Genomic DNA, 25,975 nt, shown 5'->3' with positions numbered 1-25,975 from the left:
TTTCTGGAATTTTGAACCAACTTCAGTGCTCAATATATGAGGACCCATTAACAGTTGTCTGAAGTAGAATAGACCTTTATAGTCAATACTCAAAACAGTGAGATGTAGTACTTCCTGATGGCTTTCCAGATTGGTCAAGCTATAATTTTAAGATCACCATCATCATTGTTGTTATGACCCGTGATCATGATTGATCATGGTCCCGTGAATATGATTGCTCTTGACAAATTTTTCTTCAGAAGTGGTTTGCCATTGCTTTCTTCTGGGCAGCGTCTTTAAAAGACAGGCGACCCCAGCCATTATCAATACTCTTCAGAGATTGTCTGGTGTCAGTGCTCACATAACCAGGACTTGTGATATGCACTGGCTGTTCATACGAGCATCCAGCACCTGCTCCATGGCGTCGTGACCCTGATTTGGGGGGGGGGGGTGGCTAAGCAGGTGCTACACCTTGCCCAAGGGTGACTACAGGCTAGCAGAAGGAAGGAGTGCCTTACACCTCCTTTGGTAGAGACATATCTCCACCCCACCACCTGTTTAAGATTATACCTCTTAATATTGACTCTCCTTGGCAAAGGAGGTAGAATTTTAATGATCTATTATGAAGTTACAAAATACTGGAAATATTCAACTGTCAAGGCAGAATCTGTGGAGAAAAAACAGCTAATGTTTCAGGTTGATGATTCTCAGAAGCTCAACAGTTCAAATCTGAAAGCTCGAAGTATGTTATCAAAGTACAAATACTGTGTGTTACCATGGAGGAATGAGATTAATTTTCTTGTCGGGATTTATGGAGGGGAGAAAGAAATACAATATAATTTTAGAAAAAAACTACATAAACAGATAAAGACTGGCAAAGAATCAATGTGCAAAAAGGCTAATTGTGTCATAAAAATAATACTGAAGGGGTGAGTTGTAAAGAGTCATTGAAAATGAGTGCAGGTTGTAGAATCATTTCAGAATAGAGGTGTATGAAATTATCTACACCGATTCAGCAGCATGATGGTTGCAACTTATTTCATTCACTTAATTAGGTCAACCTATGCAATAAAATTTAACATTTGCTGCCTGTTTGTTTGTTGAGAAGCTAGTAGATATACATGAATGAGGTACTCATGGCAAAGTATTGCTATGGTGTTTCCTACCTGATTCTGCACTAACTATCTACTTTATTCACTTGATTAGGCTAAAGGATTCCAGGCTGCTTGTTTTAGCAAGTGAGTAATTCCAGCTATATGTCTCTCCACAGATCACACACGATGTAATGTGTGGATACTGGATGGCGAGCTGTACCATAAGGGCCTTCTTAAGTTTGCGGTTTCTGCGGAAAATTTGAAGAATACTTTAGCTGTCTTTGTGGCAGACATGGCCAGGCCTTGGACTATCATGGATTCATTGCAGAAATGGGCGAGCGTTTTACGTGAACACATTGACAAACTGAAGATTCCACCTGAGGAACTGAAGGAAATGGAACAGAAGAGTGAGTATGAGATTGTATTCCTAAAATTAGAACAAGGAATGCTCTGCATAGCTTGTGATACATTTTGGAATGTGTAGAATGCACTGAATAGAATGGTGTTGATATTCTGTTCGTTTACAAGGTGTCACCTCATTTGGTCTGTGGCTAGACTACAAATGGCCCTGGTATTGATTTTTACATTTCTATCTATAGTATGACCCATTGTGCATCTACTGCTTACAGTGAGAAGTGGGTGAATTTCAAGTGCGATGTAATCAGTCAGCTGGGAACACGTTGTCCATATTATCCGGTACATCTGTTGTTGAACTAATAGAGAGGCAGTGAACATTGGGAAATAACTATCCCTCTGCCTCTCCTGCCTTCTCTGGGAGATTAATTCACAGACTAATTATTATTCTGTAAGACGAAGGAAGTGGGCACCTTTTTAGACAGGAGGTTATATGGTGTAAGTGATACGACATAAATTTAGTAGCCTTAATGGTAGAACTTTTCAATGTTGCATTTTTTCTTTGTGATATTGGATTATGGTAATAAAGTTGGAAATTTATAATTATAGGATTGGCCTGATGGTATAGGTATTTATCAGGCAGATGGGATTTGTCAGTCGTGGTTGGCAGCTCATCTAGGACTCTGATCTCAAACCTTCGCTGCCTTGTGCCTATACCCACTCATGGGGAAGGCTTCGGAAGTAAACCCTGAGGGAAATCCGGAGCTGGAGTTCCTAAAGCAGTCCGACGTTGAGTTCGATACTGACTGACAGCTCTGCGACACCAATGGGTGTCGAACTGTATCAGTCTCTGTGCTGCTTTGGATTCATCAGCTGTGCGGAGAGGGGGAGCCTATTGCATGGGCCACAGCTCGGACATAGCATCCATGGTCACCCCCAACCAAGAGTGCCCTCTAATTAGTATTTAACTGGCAATTCCAGGACTGTATACTCAGTCATGTCATGTTGTTAAGTTTGAATTAACATATAACTAATGGGCTGAGACCTTATGAAACCGCTTTGGACCATGATCACGCGTGGGGAATGTGGTTCTGAGTCTGCACAGCTTAATGAGAAATGATAAAGTTCATCGTTCTCAATTTACGGTTGTGTGGTTGTGTTCTTAGTGGTCATACCAAGTGTAGTGCTAATATGGGCTGTGTAGAGAGGAGTCAAGAGCAAGGAAGTGATGGGTATAGGAAGAAAGTAATTGGTGAAGAACCGAAACTAATGGAGAAGAAGTTTTTATGCATTCAGTTGTTAAGGTTTTGAATTCATTGTAAAAAAAAAGTAAAGAACTGGGTAAGTATATGAAAGGACAAAACTGGAAGCTCAGAGAAAGGCAGATGTTTGGGACTAACACAGACTGAAAGCTTCTATGGAGAGAAGTGAAGAGTTGTCATTTTGGGCTGAGACCCTTTATCAGGGCACATGATTAATCATGAGTGCTGATGAAGGGTCTCAGTGTGAAACGCCGACTGTTCCTTTCCCTCCCTAGGTGCTGCTTGATCTGCTGAGTTGCTCCAGCTTTGTGTGTCTGGTGTTTGGGACTAGTTGTATTATTTGTGCATTGAATTGTCTGGATTTGAAACTAAGTGACCATTTGTGATTTTTGTGACTAAATCAGCAAGTTCTTTTGCATGGCTGTACTGTTGATAATGACTGTGATGCAGAGATTAGATGTTCAGCGTTATCATTTATTTTATACTACACACTGTGTTGTAATTTGTGAGGTGGTTATTCTTACTTCTGACCATGATATTTCCTTGAAGAGGTTTTGTTCAATAGATTTGCAGCTGAGCCCATGGGGATGATTTTGTAAGGCAGCTTTCACCAATGTCAGCTTTGGTACAAATTGCAGGTCACAGTATGGATCAACACATTACACATCTGGAACATAGAACATACAACATAGAACAGGACAGCACGGTATAGCCTCTTCAGCCCACGATGTTGTGCTGACCTTTTAACCTACTCCAAGATCAATCTAATCATGCCCTCCCACCTAAACCTCTATTTTATTTCATCCATAGGCATATATGAGAGTCTCTTAAATATCCCCAATATATCTGTCTCTACCATCACCCCTGGCAGCGCCTTCCACACACCCACCACTCTTTTTCCCCCTAAACTTTCCTCCACTCACCTTAAAGTTATGGCCCCTCATACCAGCTATTTCTGAAAGCCTGACGAACTCTGCTTCTTATTTTTTTTGTTTAAACTAACTGCCACATAACTTAATGTTCACAATGCAAATATTGAATCGTATGCTGCATAGGTACCTATTACCCACTGTTTGCATTTATGCACATCCTAACTTCCCAATCAAAAGTTTACTTTATTATGAAAGTGTATATCCAGAATACAACTCCGATTTGACTTCTATAGATAGCCATAAAATACAGAAAACCATAGAAGTAGTTGAAAGGAAGACCTCAAAACCCCCTTCCCTCACAAAGAGAAAAAGAAACAAAACTTGTCAACTCCTCTCTCACACAAAAACTAATAGATTGCCCAAAGCCCTAGCCCGCCAATCAATAGCATGAAAGAATGGGCGAGAACACGAAAAAAACATGGAACTGAAAGAGGCCAAGTGCTCCTGTCACGTTTTGTCACCCTGCAACCTTATCCTTCAATCTCTTTGAATTATAGAGGACAGCATGTGTATAAACGTCTCTGTCCAGCAGACTTCATCATGATCATCATGACTCTAGTATTTCTACTATTTTTTAATGTTTCTTAATTGTACATGTGATTTTTTTTTTGTGTTCTATCGCTGAGCAGCAGTGAACCATCTGATTGGCCTTTTAGAGTTCTCTTTGGGAACTAGTTGACTTGATCAGCATTTCTGATCTGGCTATTGTTCACGATTGCCCTTAATTAAAAAAAAAACTGCCCAATCCATGAATCTCAATTTTGATAATATCTCCAAGAGCGCCAGGAAGGACGCAGCGGCCCCTCCAAAGGAAGTAACATGAACCAGCGGTCCTTCTAAGGGTAGCAACAGCAAGACATTTGCATGTATTGGGCATCTATATGGTAATGCGTTTTCTATAATCTTAACAACATGGGAGTGTGATCAAGAGCTTGGTTTCTGATGCTGCTGTGTAGGAGCTATCATCCTATCTATTTGTTTCATTGCGTCCCTTCCTTCCATATGCCATAAAGGAGGAACTCTACTCAGTGGCTACTTTATCAGATACACCTGTAAATCTGCTTGTTTAATGCAGATATCTCTCTCCCAAACATGTGACTGGAACTCAATGCATAAAAGCGTGCAGACATGGTCAAGAGGTTCAGTTGCAGTTCTGCGAACAAAAATAGCTTGTTAATGAGACAGGTCAGAGGAGACTGGTTCAAGCTGACAGGAAGGTGACAGTAACTCAAATAACCATGTGTTACAACAGTGGTGTGCACAAGGGCATTTGTGAATCACAACACGCTCTCTCTTGAACCAGATGGGCTCCAGCAACAGAAGACCATGAACATACTCAGTGGTATCTAATAAACTGGCCACTGAGTATATTGAGGACTAGTGTATTCTGAAAACAGTGAAGAGGGTAATAGAAACTGGTTAATGACTTAGCTGATTTTACTCTCTCTGACTGTAGTGCTGATCTTGTACTAACCATTAACCAGTATTTCATGTCTAATAGATTTGTGTAGTATTTTAAAAGGCACATGGTGTTTACCTCAAAGCTATTTCACACAAAATTGAATTCTTCTTTGACTGTTGTGTAGTTCATCCTTTCTTTGATGTCTTGAAATGGATGTGTCAGTTGATTTCTCTTGTATTACAGTTCTGCAATGTTAGTGTTCTGTAGTTATAGTGAATTGGCTGTGAATTCAAGTTCTACTCCTGAGATTTGAGTTCACAATTAAAACTTAAAGTAAATTTATCGTTGAAGTATAAATATGTCACCATATACAACTGTGAGATTCATTTTCTTGTAGGCATTCACAGTAAAAAGAAATGCAATAGTATCATTGAAAAGCTACACACAAATCAGTGTGCAAAAGACAAGCTGTGCAAATAGAAAGAAAAATATAAATAAATATTACCAAGAACATGAGTTTCTAGAGCCCTTGAACGCGTCCATAGGTTGTGGATTCTGTTCAGAGTTGAGGTGATTGAAGATGCCCTGTGGTAAGAGCCTGATGATTCAGGGTAATAACTGTTCCTGAACCTGGTGGTGTGAGTCCTGAGGTTCCTGTACCTCCTGCCGAATGGCAGCAGCAAGAAGAGAGCATGTGCTGGATGGTGGGGCCCTTGATGCATGCTACTTTCTTGTGGCAGCTGCTTTGTAGGTGTGCTCTGTGGTGGGGAGGTGACATTGCTATTGCAAGACTTGAGAGATTGCTGCCTTTTGAATGTGAAAAATCCCATGGCATTATTCAAGTATTCCCCCATCCCCACCATGTCGTAGAACATTATCCTGAAGTGAGCAATAGTGAATGGATGGTCATTTTTCTTTCCTTGTTTGGGCTATTGCAGTACGCAGGTTGCTGTACTTCCTGCATTGTTTTGGTTGTCCATCATATTCAACAATGACAGGAGACCTGTGAGGGAGCGTTTCGGTACTGGGACATTTCCACTCGACCTCAGGTGTCTGGGCCTAGTGGTACAAGCAGTCATCATAAACTGGCGTCTTCCTTGGTCGCAATAGGTGACCTTGACTACTTCTGTGACTTGTCATGCCCTTGGCTTTCCACGGAGAATTGCAAAATTCCCTTCCTGGCCTTTAGATCTCTGTAGATCTCATCTGCCTAGACTGCTGGAGCCGACTTCACATGCTGGGATAGGCATTTCCCTATCTCACCAGAGCATGAGGCCCACCAGCGACCCTCACCTGGTTTAGCCCGCCTGTGTACTGGGTTGCTAGTCGCTGTTGTTTACAGCTACTTGCAGTCACAGGTGAGAGCTGAGTCTGATTGGTCCCAAAGGTGAGTGAGCTGCCCCGAATGGACACGACAAGCCCCTTCACTAGAGGTGCTACCCCTCTCTGGACATCAAATACACCCCCCGCCCCCCCCCCCACATTGCATTAGTCCTTGGATCAAAAGTATTTCACTGATTGTGCGAGTCAGGCATCACAAGATGTGATTCATAAACCAAAAGGTCCCTATATACTTCCATCCCCCATCAGGAAGGTCTCAAAGCTCTACGCTTCTTTTTGGATTCCAGACCTAATCAGTTCCCCTCTACCACTACTCTGCTCCGTCTAGCGGAGTTAGTCCTTACTCTTAATAATTTCTCCTTTGGCTCCTCCCACTTCCTCCAAACTAAAGGTGTAGCTATGGGCACCCGTATGGGTCCTTGCTATGCCTGCCTTTTTGTTGGCTTTGTGGAACAAACTATGTTCCGTGCCTATTCTGGTATCTTTTCCTTTGCTACATCGACGACTGCATTGGCGCTGCTTCCTGCACGCATGCAGAGCTCGTTGATTTCATTAACTTTGCCTCCAACTTTCACCCTGCCCTCAAGTTTATCTGGTCCATTTCTGACACCTCCCCCCCTTTCTAGATCTTTCTGTCTCTATCTCTGGAGACAGCTTATCTACTGATGTCTACTATAAGCCTACAGACTCTCACAGCTATCTGGACTATTCCTCTTCTCACCCTGTCTCTTGTAACAACGCCATCCCCTTCTCGCAATTCCTCCGTCTCCGCCGCATCTGCTCTCAGGATGAGGCTTTCCATTCTAGGACGAGGGAGATGTCTTCCTTTTTTAAAGAAAGGGGCTTCCCTGCCTCCACTATCAATTCTGCTCTTAAACGCATCTCCCTCATTTCACGTACATCTGCTCTCACTCCATCCTCCCGCCACCCCACTAGGATTAGGGTTCCCCTGGTCCTCACCTACCACCCCACCAGCCTCTGGGTCCAACATATTATTCTCCGTAACTTCCGCCACCTCCAACGGGATCCCACCACTAAGCACATCTTGCCCTCCCCCACTCTCTCTGCATTCCGCAGGGATCGCTCCCTACGCAACTCCCTTGTCCATTTGTCCCCCCCATCCCTCCCCATTGATCTCCCTCCTGGCACTTATCCGTGTAAGCGGAACAAGTGCTACACATGCCCTTACACTTCCTCCCTTACCACCATTCAGGGCCCCAGACAGTCCTTCCAGGTGAGGCAACACTTCACCTGTGAGTCGACTGGGGTGATATACTGCGTCCGGTGCTCCCGATGTGGCCTTTTATATATTGGCGAGACCCGACGCAGACTGGGAGATCGCTTTGCTGAACATCTACGCTCTGTCCGCCAGAGAAAGCAGGATCTCCCAGTGGCCACACATTTTAATTCCACATCCCATTCCCATTCTGACATGTCTGTCCACGGCCTCCTCTACTGTAAAGATGAAGCCACACTCAGGTTGGAGGAACAACACCTTATATTCCGTCTGGGTAGCCTCCAACTTGATGGCATGAACATCGACTTCTCTAACTTCCGCTAATGCCCCACCTCCCCCTCGTACCCCATCTGTTACTTATTTTTATACACACATTCTTTCTCTCACTCTCCTTTTTCTCCCTCTGTCCCTCTGAATATACCCCTTGCCCATCCTCTGGGTCCCCCCCCCCCACCTCCTTGTCTTTCTTCCCGGACCTCCTGTCCCATGATCCTCTCGTATCCCCTTTTACCAATCACCTGTCCAGCTCTCGGCTCTATCCCTCCCCCTCCTGTCTTCTCCTATCATTTTGGATCTCCCCCTCCCCCTCCAACTTTCAAATCCCTTACTCACTCTTCCTTCAGTTAGTCCTGACAAAGGGTCTCGGCCTGAAACGTCAACTGCACCTCTTCCTAGAGATGCTGCCTGGCCTGCTGCGTTCACCAGCAACTTTTATGTGTGTTGCTTGAATTTCCAGCATCTGTAGAATTCCTGTTGTTTGTTTGGTATTCAGTTTATATTTGTACACAAGATCCTGGTAACCATGGATCTGCCAATTTAACCGTTACCTCTGTAATGCAGTGGATGGGACGTAGCCGTCACTAGCAGAGACAGACAGAAACTAGAAATCTAAATTATCTGGATCATTGAAGTAATCTGAGAGTTTTTGTGTTTCGGTCACTCCTGTGTTAAAGTAATTATAAAAGCATGTTCATTAGGGACTGTGATTGCACTGGTAAGAATTGAAAGCGGCTAGTACAACCTGTGGCAGTGGAAAAGCAAAAGCTGATTGCATTTTATTCTGACCCTAAAGTGAGAGTTGTTGGTACCTCTGTCTATACAGGTTGTGTCTTTTCAACATAGGACAATGTCTTAATCCAGTGTGAACTATCAAAGATGGAGTAAATACTGGTTTATTATTGTCATATATACCAGATACAAAGAAAAGTATGTTTGCATGCCATCCAGACAGATCACTCTGTACATGTTACCATCAGGGTGGTGACAAGAAAAATAGAATTTAAAAAATAGCGTTATATTTACCGAGAATGTGCAAGGGCGATGACGAGCCGGATTGGGAGATCAAGGACTCATCTTTTAGCCTGCGAGAGGCCTGTTCAGGAGTCTGATAACGACGGGATGAAGCTGTCCGTGAGCCTGGTGGTACATGCTATTCTTCGTCATCTTCTGAGTTTTTATGGCGGTTGGCCAACAGTTTTAAGGTGCATTACCGTACTTGAGTGTGGATCAGGATATCTAAAACCTACAATTTATATATGTATCAAATTCTATAAAATAGACCTGTGTTCTTAAAGAACTGCATTATATATTTAAAGCAATAATCCTGGGTACATGCTATTAATCTTCTGTATCTACTGCCCAGTGGGAGGGAGAAGAAAAGACAATGATTGAGGTAGGAGGGCTTACCCCATATGTAAAATGATTAGTTTTGCTTAAAGTAGATAAACTTGTCTTACACTATCATGTCATGGATCCTGTTGATTTGGCGACCAGATTCTTTTTGAGCTCAATAACAAAAGATTTTTTCAGGGCAGCCGTGAGTGAAGATGTTTATTAGTCTGCAATAGTTGAATAACTTAATGGTGCCATGTTAGCATAGTGGTTAATTACAGCCAGTGGTTTGATTTACAGGGCAATAGAAGCGTGGTGCAATTAAAACAGAAAGCAACAAATACTGGACCAAAAGTGTTATATTTGAATGCATGCAACATAAGAAATAAAATGGACGATCTTGAAATTCAGCTACAGATTAGCAAGTATGATGTTGTGGCCATCTCTGAAACTTGGCTAAAGGATGGCTGCCATTGGGAGCTGAACATCCAGGGATATACAGTGTATTGGAAAGATAGGTTAGTAGGCAGAATGGGTGGTGTGGCCCTGTGTATAAGAAATATTAAATCATTAGAAAAGAATGACATAGTATCGGAGGTGTAGAATCTCTATGGGTTGAGTTAACAAATGGCAAGGGTGAAAGGACCCTAATGGCAGTTGAATACAGGCCTCCAAACAGCAGCCGGGTTGTGGATTACAAATTACAACAGGAGATAGAAAAGGTGTGTCAGAAGGGCAATGTCATGATAATCGTTGCAGATTTTAACATGAAAGTGGATTGGGAAAACCAGGCCAGTTCTGGACCTCGAGAGAGAATTTGTAGAATGTCTAAGGGATGGGTTTTTAGAACAGCTTGTTGTTGAGCCCACCAGGGGATCGGCTGTCTTGGATTGGGTGTTGTGCAATGATCCAGGGATGATAAGAGAGTTTAAGGTTAAGGAACCGTAAGGGAATTCTGATCACAATATGATCGAGTTCACTTTGAAATTTGAGAAGGAGAAACTAAATTTGAATGTGTCGGTATTTCCATGGAATAAAGGAAATTACAACGGCATAAGAGGGGAGCTGGCCAAGGTTGACTGGAAAGGGACACTAGCAGGAAGGACAGCAGAGCAGGAGCTGGAGTTTCTGCGAAAAATGAGGAAAGTGCAAGACGGATGAATTCTCAATAAATTGTCGAATGGAAGAAAGACACTACCATGGCTGACAAGTGAAGTCAGAGCCAAAGTAAAAGCAAAAGAGAGGGCATACAAGGAAGCCAAAGCTAATGGGAAGATAGAGTATTAGGAAGCTTTTAAAAACTTGCAGAAGGAAACTTTGAAGGTTGTTAGGAAGGAAAAGATGAATTATGAAAGGAAGCTGGCGACTAATATCAAAGAAAATACTAAAAGCTTTTTTAAGTATATAAAGGGTGCAAGAGAGTTGAGGGTAGATATAGGACCAATAGAAAGTGACGCTGGAGATATTGTAAGAGAGGCAGAGATGGCAGAGGAACTGATTGGTATTTTGCATTAGTCTTCACAGTGGAAGATATCTGCAGTATACCGGACATTCAGGAGTGTCGGAGGTAAAGTATATGCAGTGAAAATTATGACTGAGAAGGTGCTCAGGAAGCTTAATGGTCTGAGAGTGGATAAATCTCCTGGACCAGGTGGAATGCACCTTTGGGTTCTGGAGGATGTAGCTAGAGAGATTGTGGAGGCATTAACAATCATCTTTCAAGAATTAATAGATTCTGGCATTGTACCGGGTGACTGGAAAATTGCAAATGTTACTCTGCCGTTTAAGAAGGATGGGAGGCAGCAGAAAGGAAACTATCGACCTGCTAAGCCTGATATCAGTGGTTGGGATGTTGTTGGAATTGATTGTTAGGGATGAGATTACGGAATACCTGGAGGCACATGACAAGATAGTCAGGCAGGATTTTCCTTTCAGGAAACCATGCTGGCTTTGGCCTAACCTACTGCAATTTTCTGAGGAAATTAAAAGCAGGATGGACAAAGGAGGTGCAGTAGATGTAGTGTACTTGGATTTTCAGAAGGCCTTTGACAAGGTGCCGCACATGAGGCTGCTTAGCAAGATAAGAGCCCATGGAATTACAGGGAAGTTACTAGCATGGGTGGAGCATTGGTAGATCGGCAGAAAACTGAGAGTAGGAATAAAGGGATCCTATTCCGGCTGGCTGCCGGTTACCAGTGGAGTTCCACAGGGGTCGGTGTTGGGACCGCTGCTTTTTACAATGTATTCAATGATTTGGACTATGGGATTAATCTATTTGTGGCTAAATTAGCCGAAGACACAAAGGTAGGTGGAGGAGCGGGTAGTGTTGAGGAAACAGAGAGCCCGCAGAGAGACTTAGATAATTTAGGAGAATGGGCAAAGAAGTGGCAAATGAAATACAATGTTGGAAAGTGTATGGTCATGCACTTTGGTGGAAGAAATAAATGGGCAGACTATTATTTAGAAAGGGAGGGAATTCAAACTGCAGCGATGCAAAGGGACTTGGGAGTCCTTGTGCAGGATACCCTAAAGGTTAACTTCCAGGTTGAGTCGGTTGTGAAGAAGGTGAATGCAATGTTGGCATTCTTTTCTAGAGGTATAGAATGTAAGAGCAGGGATGTGATGTTGAGGCTCTATAAGGCACTCATGAGACCACACTTGGAGTATTGTTTGCAGTTTTGGGCTCCTTATTTTAGAAAGGTTATACTGACATTGGAGAGGGTTCAGAGAAGATTAATTGAGAATGATTCCAGGAATGAAAGGGTTACCGTATGAGGAATATCTGGCAGCTCTTGGGCTGTATTCCCTGGAGTTCAGGAGAATGGGGGGGGGGGGGATCTCATAGAAACATTCCGAATGTTAAAAGGCCTGAATAGATTAGATATGGCAACGGTATTTCCCATGGTAGGGGAGTCTAGGACAAGAGGGCACGACTGCAGGATTGAAGGATGTCCATTTAGAACAGAGATGCAGAGAAATTACTTTAGTCAGAGTAATCTGTAGAATTTGTTGCCACGAGCGGCTGTGGAGGCCAAGTCATTGGGTGCATTTTAAGGCAGAGATAGATGGGTTCTTGATTAGCCAGGGTATCAAAGGGTATGGGATGAAGGCAAGGGAGTGGGGATGACTGGAAGAATTGGATCAGCCCGTAATTGAATGGCAGAGCAAACTCGATGGGCCGAATGGCCTACTCCTGCTCCTATTTCTTAAGGTCTTCTGGTTAACACGATGCTATTATAGCTCCCAGTGTCAGGAGTTCAGAGGTTCAATGTTGGCTCTTTCTGTGTATGTGGGTTTCCTCCGGGTGCTCCAGATTCCTTCCACTGTCCAAAGACGTACTGAATAGTAGGTTAATAGGTCATTGTAAATTGTCCTACGATTAGGCTAGGGGTTAAATTGGTGCGTTGCTGGGCAGCATTACTCAGTGGGCTGGAAAGGTCTGTTCTTTGTTGTATCCCTAAATAAAAAATACATGACAAATAAAACGTGTAAGTACTGTAATGGACAGTTGATGTTCCAAATGGGAATTGAAACTCTGTACTGTGTATTTTTGAACAGCTTCAACATGTTACAGCCCTAGCCCTTCTTTTCTGCATGGATGCCTGGTTGAGGTCTGGCAGCATTCATGAAAATGTGGTGTAAGGTGAGGTTAGATATTTCAATAATGGATGTGGTTTGCTCAATTTTGACAATTTTCAGGACTCTGGTGTCGTGCAATACTGATTTAATTCTTGAGGAAGCACAGAATATAATTGAAGTCAGGCAAGATGCCATCAATGGAATAGGAGAGTAATCTCCTGCCTGCTCCCCCATTTTGTTTGTTCTTTGCCTCTGCTCCATTTACCAACATTTTCTCCTCACTTTTAGTGAATTTTAAGAATGAATTGTTTTTTTGTTAACCTCCAGCATTCACTACCTTTTGGTGTGGGTAGAGTGAAGGGTAGGAATGTTACAAATTTCAGTCAAGACTCTGGGTAATGCAGCAAGGATAAAGGCCCTTTAGCCCAACCAATCTATGCCAATCAAGATGCCCACCTATCTTGTCCGAATTTTCTCTGAGTCATACACCTCCAGGTACCTTTCTAGGTGCTTAAATGATCCTACTGTGTCTGCTTCAACCACTTACTCTGGCAGCTTGTTCCATACACTCACCACCCTCTGCATGGAAAAGTTGCCCCTCAGGCGCCTTTTAAACCTTCCCCGCTCACATTAAATCTAGGCCGCCTGGATTTCTACTCCTCTACCCTAGGAGGATGAAACTATTGACATCCACCTTTTCTATGCCTCTCCAATAATGTCACCCCTCATTCTCCTACGTTCCAAGGAATAAAGACCTATCCTTGCCAACTTCTCCCCATATCTCAAACCCTCTAGCCTGGCAACGTCTTTGAAAATCTTTTCTGCACTCTTTCCACATGTTTGCGTAATAGGGTGATTAAAGCTGTGCACAGTACTTCAAGTGTGGCCTCAGCAATGACAACACAGTGTCCCAGCTCGTTAACACTACGCCTGATGGATGAAGTCCAGCTTGCTACGTGTCCTTTTCACCTGTCTAGCTGTGGTAATATTTTCAATAAACTCCCCTGTCTCTGTTCGTTTATATCCCCTGGTGTTCTACCATTCATGGTATAAGTCCTATGGTGGGTTGATTTCCCAAAATGCATCACCTCACACACCTGTATTCAGATCTATTTGCCAGCCCTCTGCCTGCATTCCTAATTGATCAAGATCCCCTTGTAATCGACAATAACCTCCTTCAGTATCCCTCATTCAGGAGTCGTCTTGTCTCTATCCCAGAAGAGATCCCAATCGTCCAAGAACCTGAATCCCTGCTTCCTGTAACCACTCCTCAACCATTAATTCACCTGGCTTATCTTTCTATTTCTGACCTTTCTTGCATGTGGTATCAGGAGATTAGGTCCTGTGTCTTAACTCACCTAACTCTCTATACTCATTCTGTTGGACCACCTCCTTTGTTCTACCCATACTTAGAACAATATGGAGAATTGGGAATTTTCTGCAGTCACTCAGAGACGTCCTGGACATTGGAACCATCTCATCTGCACCCACAGGATCCCCAGTCTTCCCCCCTTCACTCTCAAGTTTCTTATCACTATTGCCCTGTCTGCTGTACCCTTCCACTCTGAGCTTCAGAGTAAGTCACTGTGCCAGAGACCTGACTACTGCTGCCAGCCCCTGAATGAATATCCTCAATAGAATCTGGTTGGTATAACTGTTAGTGAGGGGAATGAGCACAAGGGAACCCTGCACTGACTTCCTGCTCCTTACTTTTCTTTGTGGTCACCCATCTATCTAAGCCTTGTATCTTAGGTCGAATACCTCAGTCCAAATCTTGTCTGAGGATCTCAGCCTTTCAGATGGTCCTGATTATATCCAATTCCAGTTCCTTGACTACTTACCCTGTGGACAAAGTGCTTCTCAATTTTATTCTGAATGAGCTGAATAGTCTTTTGTCCCCTTGGTCTGTACTTCCTCATTGAAGGGCCTATTTTCTCTTTGCCTCATTGGGACTTCCTTCATTTAAAATGATCAAATCACATCTATATCTCTGAAACTCAGATGAACACGAGTCTTAATCTAACATCAACCTTTGAAGACTAAATTCTAATATTACAGTTTTCTTCTGGCATTTACTGTCAAAATATTTTCTCTTTACCACATCAGCTCTAATCATCATGAAAACCCTTTTGGTCTTTGTCACCCTGTTGTGTTGCTTTTCTATGGTCCTGGTGTGTGCAGTGAGTTTTGCATTATATACAGTATTGTGCAGAAGTCTTAGGTGCACTTATATAGCTAGGGTAACTTCAGTTTACTGCTTGCAGTTTACAATCAGAACTGAAGACTGGTTCTTGTTTGGATTAATATCTGCTATATTCACAAAACTCCAGAATACTCCCTGACAGTAAGCTCATCAGCGATTGAACCTCATTGCCACTTACAGTACTGTGTAAATGTCTTAAGGCTGATTTATACTTTTGCGTCAAATCGACACCGTAAGTACAGTGTCGCCGTGAACCCTATGCACAGCTTGCGTGAATCCCTGCGCCATAGCCTGACGCGCACCTCTCCGAAAGTGTAACTACGCGTCGCGGCAACACAGACCGCAACAACTGTGATTGGTCCGCTTGGTAGCATCGCATTTCCTCCTACGCTGCAATAGCTTCCCATTGGGCGACTGAAGGGCAGGGAAGGAACTCTGGCTGCAGTGCTTTCCACAAAGCTTTACAGACCTCCAAAATTATGGAGGACACATTTCACTTTTACGAAAAAAGATGCTCGCTTTAAACTTGTTTACCCTGAGAAAGACTACCATGACCATGAAGCCTTGCACGGTCAGGTATGTGCGCATGCGTGACGTGCCCGAATTGCAGAGTGATGCAGACACACCAACACACAAGTATAAATGCTCACAACACGTGTAGGCCACTTGCGTAGGTTATGGCATTGATTTGACGCAAAAGTATAAATCAGCCTTTAGGCACCCAGAGATATATGTAGCATTGCAACTGTAGCAGCCAAAACAACAAATGCTGTGTCTGTGTCTGTGTCTGTTGCTGAATTGTCTCACTGGTTATGAGTGAAGTCAAAAAGCTACTGTCTTGGCAGTCTAACTGAACCTCCCCTCCAACAGTGTTGGCTCCAGGGAGTGCTGGCAGCAAGAACCTCCCCTCCAACAGTGCTGGCTGCAGCAGTTTTTACAGCAGCTCCTCATTTAGTGAGTTTAGGACGTAGTGGATATGAGCTTCTGGGCATGTGCAATGGAAGTCTTAGTAGCCTCCTCAATCTGATGTTCTGGTCGCTTTCTTTTAACATTATTCAAAGTTCAAAGTACATTTATTATCAAAGTTATGTATACCACATTCAACCATGAGATTTATCTTCTTGCAGGGAAAATAAAAAAGCACAATTGAATTCATGGAAACCCCTCATACCACAAAAACAGTCATGCATTCAACATATCATGCAAACAATAAAAAGGAGCAAGCAAACAATCCACAGAACATGAACTGTGAGGTCCCTGTAAGTACATCCATGACCAGAGCCACTGAGGCAAGGGCTGACAGTTCCAGGCTCCAGCTGCAGAGATGTTTCAGCACTAAGGTGAATTAAACCTCACAGAGCAGAGAGCTGAACACTGGTTCATCCTTTGCCCTTATTTTCGACGCCTTGATCTTTTTAATCTGGCTCAGCGCTTAAATCAGCCAAACATCACTCCTCTGTCTAAAGCTCCCCTTAAGGTGTTATATTAATATGCTCCCACATTACTTGTACACAGTACTGCAAGTTTCATATTTGACTCTGTTTACTGGCTCCAGTTCTTCACAGCTGCTCTACCCACATCCTTCGCCTTAGAGATACAGCATGGTTACATCCATGTGACCAATTGACCAACTAGCCTTGTATATTCAAGTTGCAGTTTAACTGTCATACACAGGAAGACAGCCAAGTGAAACAGTGTTCCTCTGGGCTAAGGTGCAGAACACATGACCAATAGTTGCACACGGCACATATAATTATGATGGCAGAAAAACATAGCTACCAAAAAATACTATTATAGCTCATCCCTGCATGTCATGGCCTGTAGATTATTGGTGCATGAATGTTGTCCTGGGACCATGTTTCTGCAAGAACAGCCCACAGCAATTCCTCATATCGCACAGACAAAGGCAATCCAGCCTGCCTCTCACCCAGAAAATCCGCTGTGTCCGAGCGTACTGTCTAAGCACCCTGAGGAAACCGTGTGGTCGCGGGGAAAACGTACTAATTCCTTACAGACAATGATGAAATTGAGCCCGTGCCGCTGGCGCTCTAATGGCGTTACGTGCACTGCTGCACTACTCTTTTGTACTCCTATTTCTCGGAGTAAAGTCTACACTGTTGTCCTCTGAGCTGCTGATTCTGTTTAGAGAAAACACTTTTCTTCCAGTTTTATCCTTGAATATAAATTTGTGCATGATTATACTTGGTGAGTAGCAGGAACCCGCAGCACCTATTCTGCAGAAGTATCCTAGACTTGATTCTTGACCATTCAAAGCTTTCTGTTCAGATGTTTTCCCTAAATCCAGGCATCATCATAGTGATGACCCATAGACATTTGTTCCTCTGCTTATTTCCCCAAGTGTCCCTTAATTACTCTTTCATTGATTGGGATATAATTGACAGCTGGCTTATAGTGTCCTTCCAGTATAACAGTAGTGCAGTAGGTTAGCACGACAATTTACAGAGCTAGTGATCCAGCTTCAATCCCGTAGTTCTCTGTAAGGAGTATGTATGTTCTCCCCGTGACCATGTGGGTTTTGTCTGGGTGCTCTGGGTTCCTCCCACAGTTGAAAGATGCACCTGTTGGTAGGTCAATTGGTCGATGTAAATTGTCCAGTGATTAGGCTTGGCTTAAATTGGAGGTTGCTGGCTGACACTGTATCTCAATCAATCAATAAAATTACAGATGGCTTAAGTTGGTGGATCATCACTCTTTAAGAGGCAAGTTTGAAGTCAGCTTTGTGCTGTGGGCCTGGACTCAAAAATGCAGACACATTTTCTTTAAATGACTTCATAACCAGATAGTCTTGTACAACAAGTCATTATTTCTGATATCTTTTCCAGATGTAGTTAATAATTCAGTAGGAGTGGCTCAGCTTTTAGTGCCCCAGGGACCCAGGCTCAGTCTGTAAGGAACTTGCATCTCTTCCCCCGGCTTGCCTTTGTTTTTGCTGGATACCCTGGTTTCCTTGTGCTTAGCAATGATGTGCGGATAAACTATATACTGTGAAATACCCTTTGTTTGGGTAAGTCTGGCAGGAGGAAAAGGAAGTTTGTAGACAGAACTGGTGAGAATGGGATTGTTCTGCCAGAAACTGGCATGGAGCTGATCAACTTCATGTTGTCTCATGGTTTGGAATGTTGCTTGTCCATCGTATCCAACAAAAGCAGGAGATCTGCAGGAGAGTTTGTGAAGTGGAAAACTTGTTGCATTGGGGCAATTCCAGTCTCTCAACCTCAGAAGTCTGGTTCCAGTAGTATGAGTAGTCGTCGTCACTTGGTTGCATTGACTGACTGTGACTACTTCTCTGCCTCATCGTGCCCTTCACTCTCTGAGGAACCTTGCAGAACCGCCTTCGTGGGTGTTGGATCTCACTGTTGTTCTTACCTGCCCAGTCCATCAGAGCTGACTTCACGTGCTAGGACACGTGTGTCACTATCTCACTAGGGTAGGAGGTCCGGCAGCTGCCCTCACCTGGTCCTGGTCCAGCCCAGCTGTTGAAGGGTGTGGCCGCCATCACATGTAATCAGTTACTTGGAGCCATAGGTGAGAGATGAGTCTGGGCCCAAAGGTGAGTGAGTTGCCCCATAATGTACACAACAAGACCTTTCACCAGAGGTACTACACTTCCTGGACACCCATGTATTTGGAGTATGTGAATATCAATATACTGTATATTTCCAGTCTGCCCTAGTGGAGTTTGATCTCCTGTCTCTAGCTCACTCTGGACTGTGGATTAGTTCAGTAAACTAATCACTGTAGTGCCAGTGATAAACTCCAGTTGTTCCTTCAGAATAAGCCTGGCACGGGGAACTGGATCCGGAAAGAGCTGTCATTCTGTCCCACAAGAAACTGCCACTGGATGGCGCTGGGGTGAGACCGTTCATTTGCTGTGTTCTCACTGACTGGAGAGGTTTACATGTTTTGACAGCTGCATGCGTTCAGAAGATCTTCAGTAATGTGTTCAAGACCATGCAGATTTTCCCAGATGTGTAAAAGATTTTTGCATAGTAGCAGGTCAGCATGGGTTACCATCTCCTCAGGGTAATTGTTTTATATGGGATGGTAGATACATACTTGGATTTCCTCACTAGGAAAGATGAGCTCATCCTTTTTACACACAAAGCTTGTATTGACTGCAGTATACTGGGTGCCAAGGAGATGACATCATATGCAGTCTTTGCTACTGAGCATCCAATTCTCTGTGCCAATAGATTACCATTAAAATAGAAACCAGAACTAGATTTACATTTTTTATTGTTAAAAATTAGATGTGTTTAAGTAGTTCAGCATGTTAATACCACTTAGTGGCTTTTTCCCCTCAATATTCTCCAGCTTCCTGCAGAATTGACTCCTGGTAGGATTGCTGATAGGGTTACTGTCTGTTCCGTATACGTGTGGGCTCTTGAATGACGAATCTACGTGCGTTTAACTCCATGCTTACCTTTGAATAATGTGGGATTCTTTGTTCATCCAAACAAATGGGAAAGATTTGTCCATTCCTGCATTTCTCATTCCTCTTCTCTATTGGTATCTCAAACGTTCAACTATCTAGGCTAATCTTTGCAATTACCTTCTCAAATCTAGTCTAGAGAACTACAAACAAGAGAAAATCTGCAGATGCTGGAAATCCAAGTAACACACAAAATGCTAGAGAAACTCAGCAGGCCAGGCAGCATCTATGGAAAACAGTACAGGACTTGCTGAAGGGTCTCGGCCTGACACGTCGACTGCAGTTTTTTTTTCCATTGATGCTGCCTGGCCTGTTGAATTCCTCCAGCATTTTGTCTGTGTTACTCTGCAGAACTATTCTGCCTTATCCTCCAAATCCTTCCCATCCACGTACTTATCCAAACTTCTTTTAAATGTTGTAATCAAATCTGCACCCACCACTTCACTGGCAGCTCATTCCACACACACACACACACACACACACACACACACACACACACACACACACACACCCCATCACCCTCTTGAGTGAAATTCAGCTTTCACCCTCAACCTAGTTCCAGGGTCGCTCATGCTCAGTGGAAAAAGCCTGCTTGCATTTATCCTCTGTCTATACCCCTCATAATTTTGTATACCTCTATCAAATCTCCTCTCATTCTCCTATGCTCCCAGGACTAAAGTCCTAACCTATTCAGCCTTTCCTCGTAACTTGAGTTCTCAAGTCCCGGCAACATCCTTGTAATTTTTTTTCTGTACTCTTTCAATCTTATTGAAACATGAGAGAGAAAGAAAAGAGTTTGTCCAGTGTTGTGTGTCTGTTACCCTGGATTTCCAGAAACTGCAGAATCTCTTGTGTGTATATAGGTCAATCATATTTCCCTGCTTTTGATCACCTTATAAATTATGGATCTTGCCTTCAGCATCCTTTCAGGCAGTGCGTTCCAGATCCTCAAAGTTTATTGAATGAAATAATTTTTTTTCTCAACTCTCATAAATTTATTTAGTGATACAATCCTTCTGACCATTTAGGCCACGCCATCCGAACAACGTGACAACTTCGTTTAACCCTCACCCAATCACGGGACAATTTACAATAAGCAGTTAACCTACCCCGTATGTCTTTGCATAGCTGGGGAAAACCCACAGGGAGCACATATAGAGACTGCTTGTAAAACGGCAAGAATTGAACTCCAAACTCAGGAATGGCCCAAGCTATAATGGTGTTATGCTAACTGCTAAGCTACCATGGTGCTCAAATCCTAGTTTAAATTTATGTCCATCTTCCCTGAGTTACTGACCTCTTTGCTGAGGTAAGTAGATCCTCCCTGTCTAACCTGTTCATAACTTTATGCATCAGAATGTAAACTCCATTCTGCTTCCTTTGTTCCAAAGCAGTTAATCCCAGTATGAATGTTTTTGCCTCGAGTGAATTGCAGCCCTGGAATTATGTATGTAAATCTGAACACCCTTGTCAGTGCTATCACATTGTTCCTGAAGTGTAATGACTGGAAGTCAAGTTCAAGTTCAGTATTTCCGTTCAACCGTACACATGTATACCACCAAACGAGACAACATTCTTCTGGTCAAGATGCACAACACAGTACGTATAATTGACACACAACACTTAAAATAATATTATCACAAATAAATTAACAAATAATAAGGTACATACATGATGCAAGTTACAAAATAAACGATATAACACTACAGGCGCTTCATACGTGATGAGACCTAGGTGGTGGTAGGGAGTTCAATAGTCTCACAGCCTGGGTGAAGAATCAGAATCAGGTTTAATATCACTGGCATATTTGTAAAATTTGTTAACTCAGTAGCAGCAGTACATTGCAATTCTTGATAAATATAGGGGAAATAAATCAATTGCAGTAAGTGTATATGTATATTAAATTGTTAAAAATAGTGGTAGTGGGTGGTGGTTTCATATGTCACAACTACAGGGGCATGACGACCCTCCCTTATACGAGTCCCCGGGCTCAGCTGGCTCCGGCTGATAGTACCCGGTATGGGCCCCTATCCAGGGTTACGGATCCCACTGCCTTGTGGGTATCTTCGGGAGAAGAGGAGGCTCAGGAGTAAATCCTACACAAATCCGGAGTGGAGCCCCTAAGGCCATTGGATGATGTATCACGTCACCTCCCGGCAGCTCCTGCAGCCAAGCTGATGCCAAATGTACTGCTTCGCATTCCTTTGGACCACATCCGCGAGACTGAGAGGGGGATCTTGATGTCTGGGCAGCCCAGGATCCTCCATATTCATCGCCCAGGTCTGCACCCCGAAACAGGCGCATCCGTTGTCTACTTAGACAGACGGAACCATTAAGTGCAAAAGCATAAATAATTTAAAAAGTGAGATGGTGTTCATGAGTTTAGTGTCCATTTAGAAATCAGATAGCAGAGGGGAAGAAGCTGTTTCACTTTTTGTGGCTTATTTCGATCTTGTACAGTAGCCCCCTCCCCCCACCCCCCATACCAGACGGTGATGCAGCCTGTCAGAATGCTCTCCTCAGTACATCTGTAGACGTTTTTGGGTATTTCAGGTGCCAAATCAAATCTCTAACTGAAATAAAGCTGCCAACTTGCCTTCATGTTGCATGGTTATGTTGGGACCAGGTTAGATTCTCAGAGATCTTGACACCCAGGAAATTGCTTACTTTCTCCACTTCTGATCCCTCTGAGGATTGGTTCATGTTCGCACGTCCTACCCTTCCTAAATTACACAATCAGCTCTTTTGTCTTACTTACATTGCGTGCAGGGTTGTTGCTGCAACACCACTCAACTAGCTGGTATATCTCACTCCTGTATGCCCGCTCATCTCCATCTGAAATTCTGCCAATAATGGATGTACCATGAGCAAATTTATGAATGGTATTTGAGCTGTGCATAGCCACATAGTCACGGGTATAGAGAGAGTAGAGCAGTGGGAAAAGCGCACATCCCTGAGGTGCACCATTGTTGATCATCAGTGAGGAGGAGATGTTATTATCAATCCAGACAGGTTGTGATCTTCTGGTTAGGAAGATGAGGATCCAATTACAGTGGCTCAGGCTCCGTAGTTTTTCCGTCAGGACTGTCAGAATGATGGTGTTAAACGCTGAGCTATAGTCAAAGAACAGCATCCTGATATGGGTGCTTGTATTGTCCAGATGCAATCTCAGTGGCTCTTCACACGGCTTTAGACCACCTGAATAACACAAACATCTATGTCAGTATGCTGTTCATCGACTATAGCTCAGCATTAAATACAACCATTCTCGCAAGAGAAGTTGCAGAATCTGGATCTCTGTACCTCCCTCTGCAATTGGATCCTCGACTTCCTAACCGGAAGACCACAATCTGTGCGGATTGGTGATAACATATCCTCGTCGCTGAGGACGAACACTGGCGCACCTCAGGGGTGTGTGCTTAGCCCACTGCTCTACTCCGTGTATATACACATGACTGTGTGGCTAGGCATAGCTCAAATACCAGCTACAAATTTGCTGACGATACAACCATTGTTGGTAGAGTCTCAGGTGGTGACGAGAGGGCGTACAGGAGTGAGATATGCCAACTAGTAGAGTGGTGCCGCAGCAACAACCTGGCACTCAATGTCAGTAAGACGAAATAACTGATAGTAGACTTCAGGAAGGGTAAGACAAAGGAACACATACCAATCATCAGAGAGGGATCAGAAGTGGAGAGAATGAGCAGCTTCAAGTTCCTCGGTGTCAAGATCTCTGAGGATCTAACCTGGTCCTAACATATCGATGTAGTTACAAAGAAAGCAAGACAGTGGCTATACTTATTAGGAGCTTGAAGCGATTTGGCATGTCCAAAAAATACACTCAAAAACTTCTATAGATGTACAGTGGAGAGCATTCTGACAGGCTGCATCACTCTCTGGTATGGAGGGGCTACTGCACAGGCCCAAAAGAAGCTGCAGAAGGTTGTAAATCTAGTCAGCTCCATCTTGGGTACTAGCCTACAAAGTACCCAGGACATCTTTAGGGTGCGGTGTCTCAGAAAGGCAGCGTCCATTATTAAGGCCCTCCAGCACCCAGGGCATGCCCTTTTCTCACTGTCACCATCGGGTAGGAGGTACAGAAGCCTGAAGGCACACACTCAGCGATTCAGGAACAGCTTCTTCCCCTCTGCTATCTGATTCCTAAATGGTCATTGAATCTTTGGACACCACTCACTTTTTTTTATAAAAAGCAGTACTTCTGTTTTTGCATGTTTTTTAAAAAAAATATTCAATATACGTAATTGATTTACTTGTTTTTTTAAATTTAATTTATTTATTTTTTCTCTGCTAGATTATGTATTGCATTGAACTGCTGCTTCTAAGTTAACAAATTTCACATGCCAGTGATAATAAACCTGATTCTGATCCTGATCTAAGGCCATGTGAAGAGCCATTGAGATTGTGTCTGCCATAGCCATGACGAAAGGCAAATTGCAATGGGTCCAGGTCCTTGCTGAGGCAGTAGTTGATTCTAGCCATGACCAACCTCTCAAAGCACTTCAGCACAGTAGATATGAGTGCTACTGGGCGATAGTTGTTAAGGCAGCTCACATTACTCTTGGGTACTGGTATAATTGTTGCCCTTTTTGAATTCGGTGGGAACTTGCGACCATGACAGTGAAAGGTTGAAAATGTCTTTGAGTGCAACTGCCAGTTGGTAGGCACAAGTTTTCATTGCCTTACCAGGTACTCCATCGGGCCCTGCTACCTTACGAGAGATGTTGGCCTCCAAGACAAAATCACAGGGTCACCAGATGCAGCAGGGATCCTCACAGCTGTAGTTATATTCCCCCTTTCAAAGTGGGCATAAAAGGCATTGAGCTCATCTGGTAGTGAAATATAGCTGCCATTCATGATGTTGGGTTTCGCTTTGTAGGAAGTAACGTCCTGCAAACTTTGCCAAAGTTGATGCGCATCTGATGTTGCCTTCAACCTCGCTTGGAGTTGTTTCTTTGCTCTTAAAATAGCCCTCTGCAAGTCATAGCTGTTTTCCCATCCTAACCATCCTTGTCCTAGTGCTATGATATCTCCTGCCTGACGGTGGGGGGGCGGGGGGGCGGAGGGGGGTGTCAAAGAGATTATTGGATGGATGGGTGGAATCATTGACAATGCTAAGGGTCCTGAGTATGCAGCACTAATAATAAGTATCTTTGATGAGTAAAAGAGAGACCCCAGTGATCCTCTCAGTAGTCTAGGTTCTTGCAATAAGATGTCTTGCAATTCCCATACCCGACAATGATGCAGCTGGTCAGGACACTCTCAACATGATCTTCTTTCTCTAGCATTCTTCGCTTTCAGGATAAAATGTGCCCTAAATACCACCTTATCTACCTGTAGTTCAGTCCTTAAGGATTAGTAAGTATTCTCCAAGACCCTGCTTTTACTAATTTCTGTAAGCTATGATTTATTGTGTCTTCTCTTTCCAGTCTTCATTCTAAGGATGCATAACCTTGTACTATGATTGAATTCCTTTTGCCATTTTTATGCCAATGTAATCTGTCTATTGGTTACTTTATGTGGCCAACAACTTGCTCACTTTGAGCCAGAAACTGCTTTTTGTATTATTGACAAACTTATGAATTTTAGCTTCTGGAGTTAACTCCAAATCATTTAAAGGTGTATGGCACCCAGGTCTGATCTCGTCTTATGCCAGCTCAAAAATGCTGATCAGCCATTAGATGTTGGCACTGATCTAATTTTCATTTCCAGCTGCTCTCTTCATGGAGGATGTGACCTTTTACTTTGGTCATATTCCTCTTTTATTCCCCACTTCTTTTGTGCACCATTGCATCTGTAATCTCTGGTCAAACAATTCTGTTCACTTTCTTAACTGTTGTTCCACCACTCCTTTAAAATCTGTCTAATTAGACCAAGTTTTATTCTCATTCCTAATTTAGTTTACCTTGTACCTTAATGTTTTGTTATATTAAAAGTATCATGTTAATGTGAAGAATTGTGTGAGGTTACTATAGAAGCATTTGTGTGGTGTTAGTCTTTGAGTAAACTTGGGAAGGGACTGCATCTGATCATATCAGCTCTCTACCATGGCCAGAGTGTACTAATATTTATCTGACTTGAAATTCTTTACATTGTCCTGCATTATGCTTTAACAGGATGGTGTGCTGTTCAACCTTTGGGAACCATTACAAAGTTCAAAGTAAAATTATCAAATTACATGTATATTACCATATACTACCTTGAGATTCATTTTCTTGCAGGCATTAAAGCGGAAGGACCTGTGTGCAGCATTTTCTGTAGACTTTTTCGTTCCTGGACATTGGTGTTTCCGTGTCCGGTCATGATGCAGCCAATCAGGATAGTCTCCACTCTGCATCTATAGAAGTGTGTCATAGTTTTTGGTGACATGCCTAATGTACACAAACTTCTAAGTAAGTAGAGGTACTGCTGTACTTTCTGTACTTTGACTCTTGTGTGCTAGTCCCAGGACAGATCTTCTGTAACGGCAAGAAATTTAAAACTACTGACCCTCTCCATCTCTAATCCCCT

At 43.2% G+C, this 25,975-nt stretch overlaps 1 protein-coding gene across 1 annotated transcript in view; it reads left to right on the top strand.

Annotated features, from left to right (window-relative positions):
- The window catches only part of dync1li2 (dynein, cytoplasmic 1, light intermediate chain 2), a 130,311-nt gene that overhangs the window by 27,543 nt on the left and 76,793 nt on the right, over positions 1–25,975 (top strand). The window contains exon 4 of the mRNA XM_063067241.1: positions 1,250–1,480. Within this exon, the coding sequence (XP_062923311.1) occupies positions 1,250–1,480 (231 nt within the window). The remainder of the gene's footprint in view (positions 1–1,249; positions 1,481–25,975) is intronic.

The sequence above is a fragment of the Mobula hypostoma genome, chromosome 14, assembly GCF_963921235.1.
Source record: "Mobula hypostoma chromosome 14, sMobHyp1.1, whole genome shotgun sequence".
Lineage (NCBI taxonomy): Eukaryota > Metazoa > Chordata > Chondrichthyes > Myliobatiformes > Myliobatidae > Mobula > Mobula hypostoma.
The sequence above is the reverse complement of the archived record's forward strand: the minus strand, read 5'-3'. Positions and strand labels throughout refer to the sequence as shown.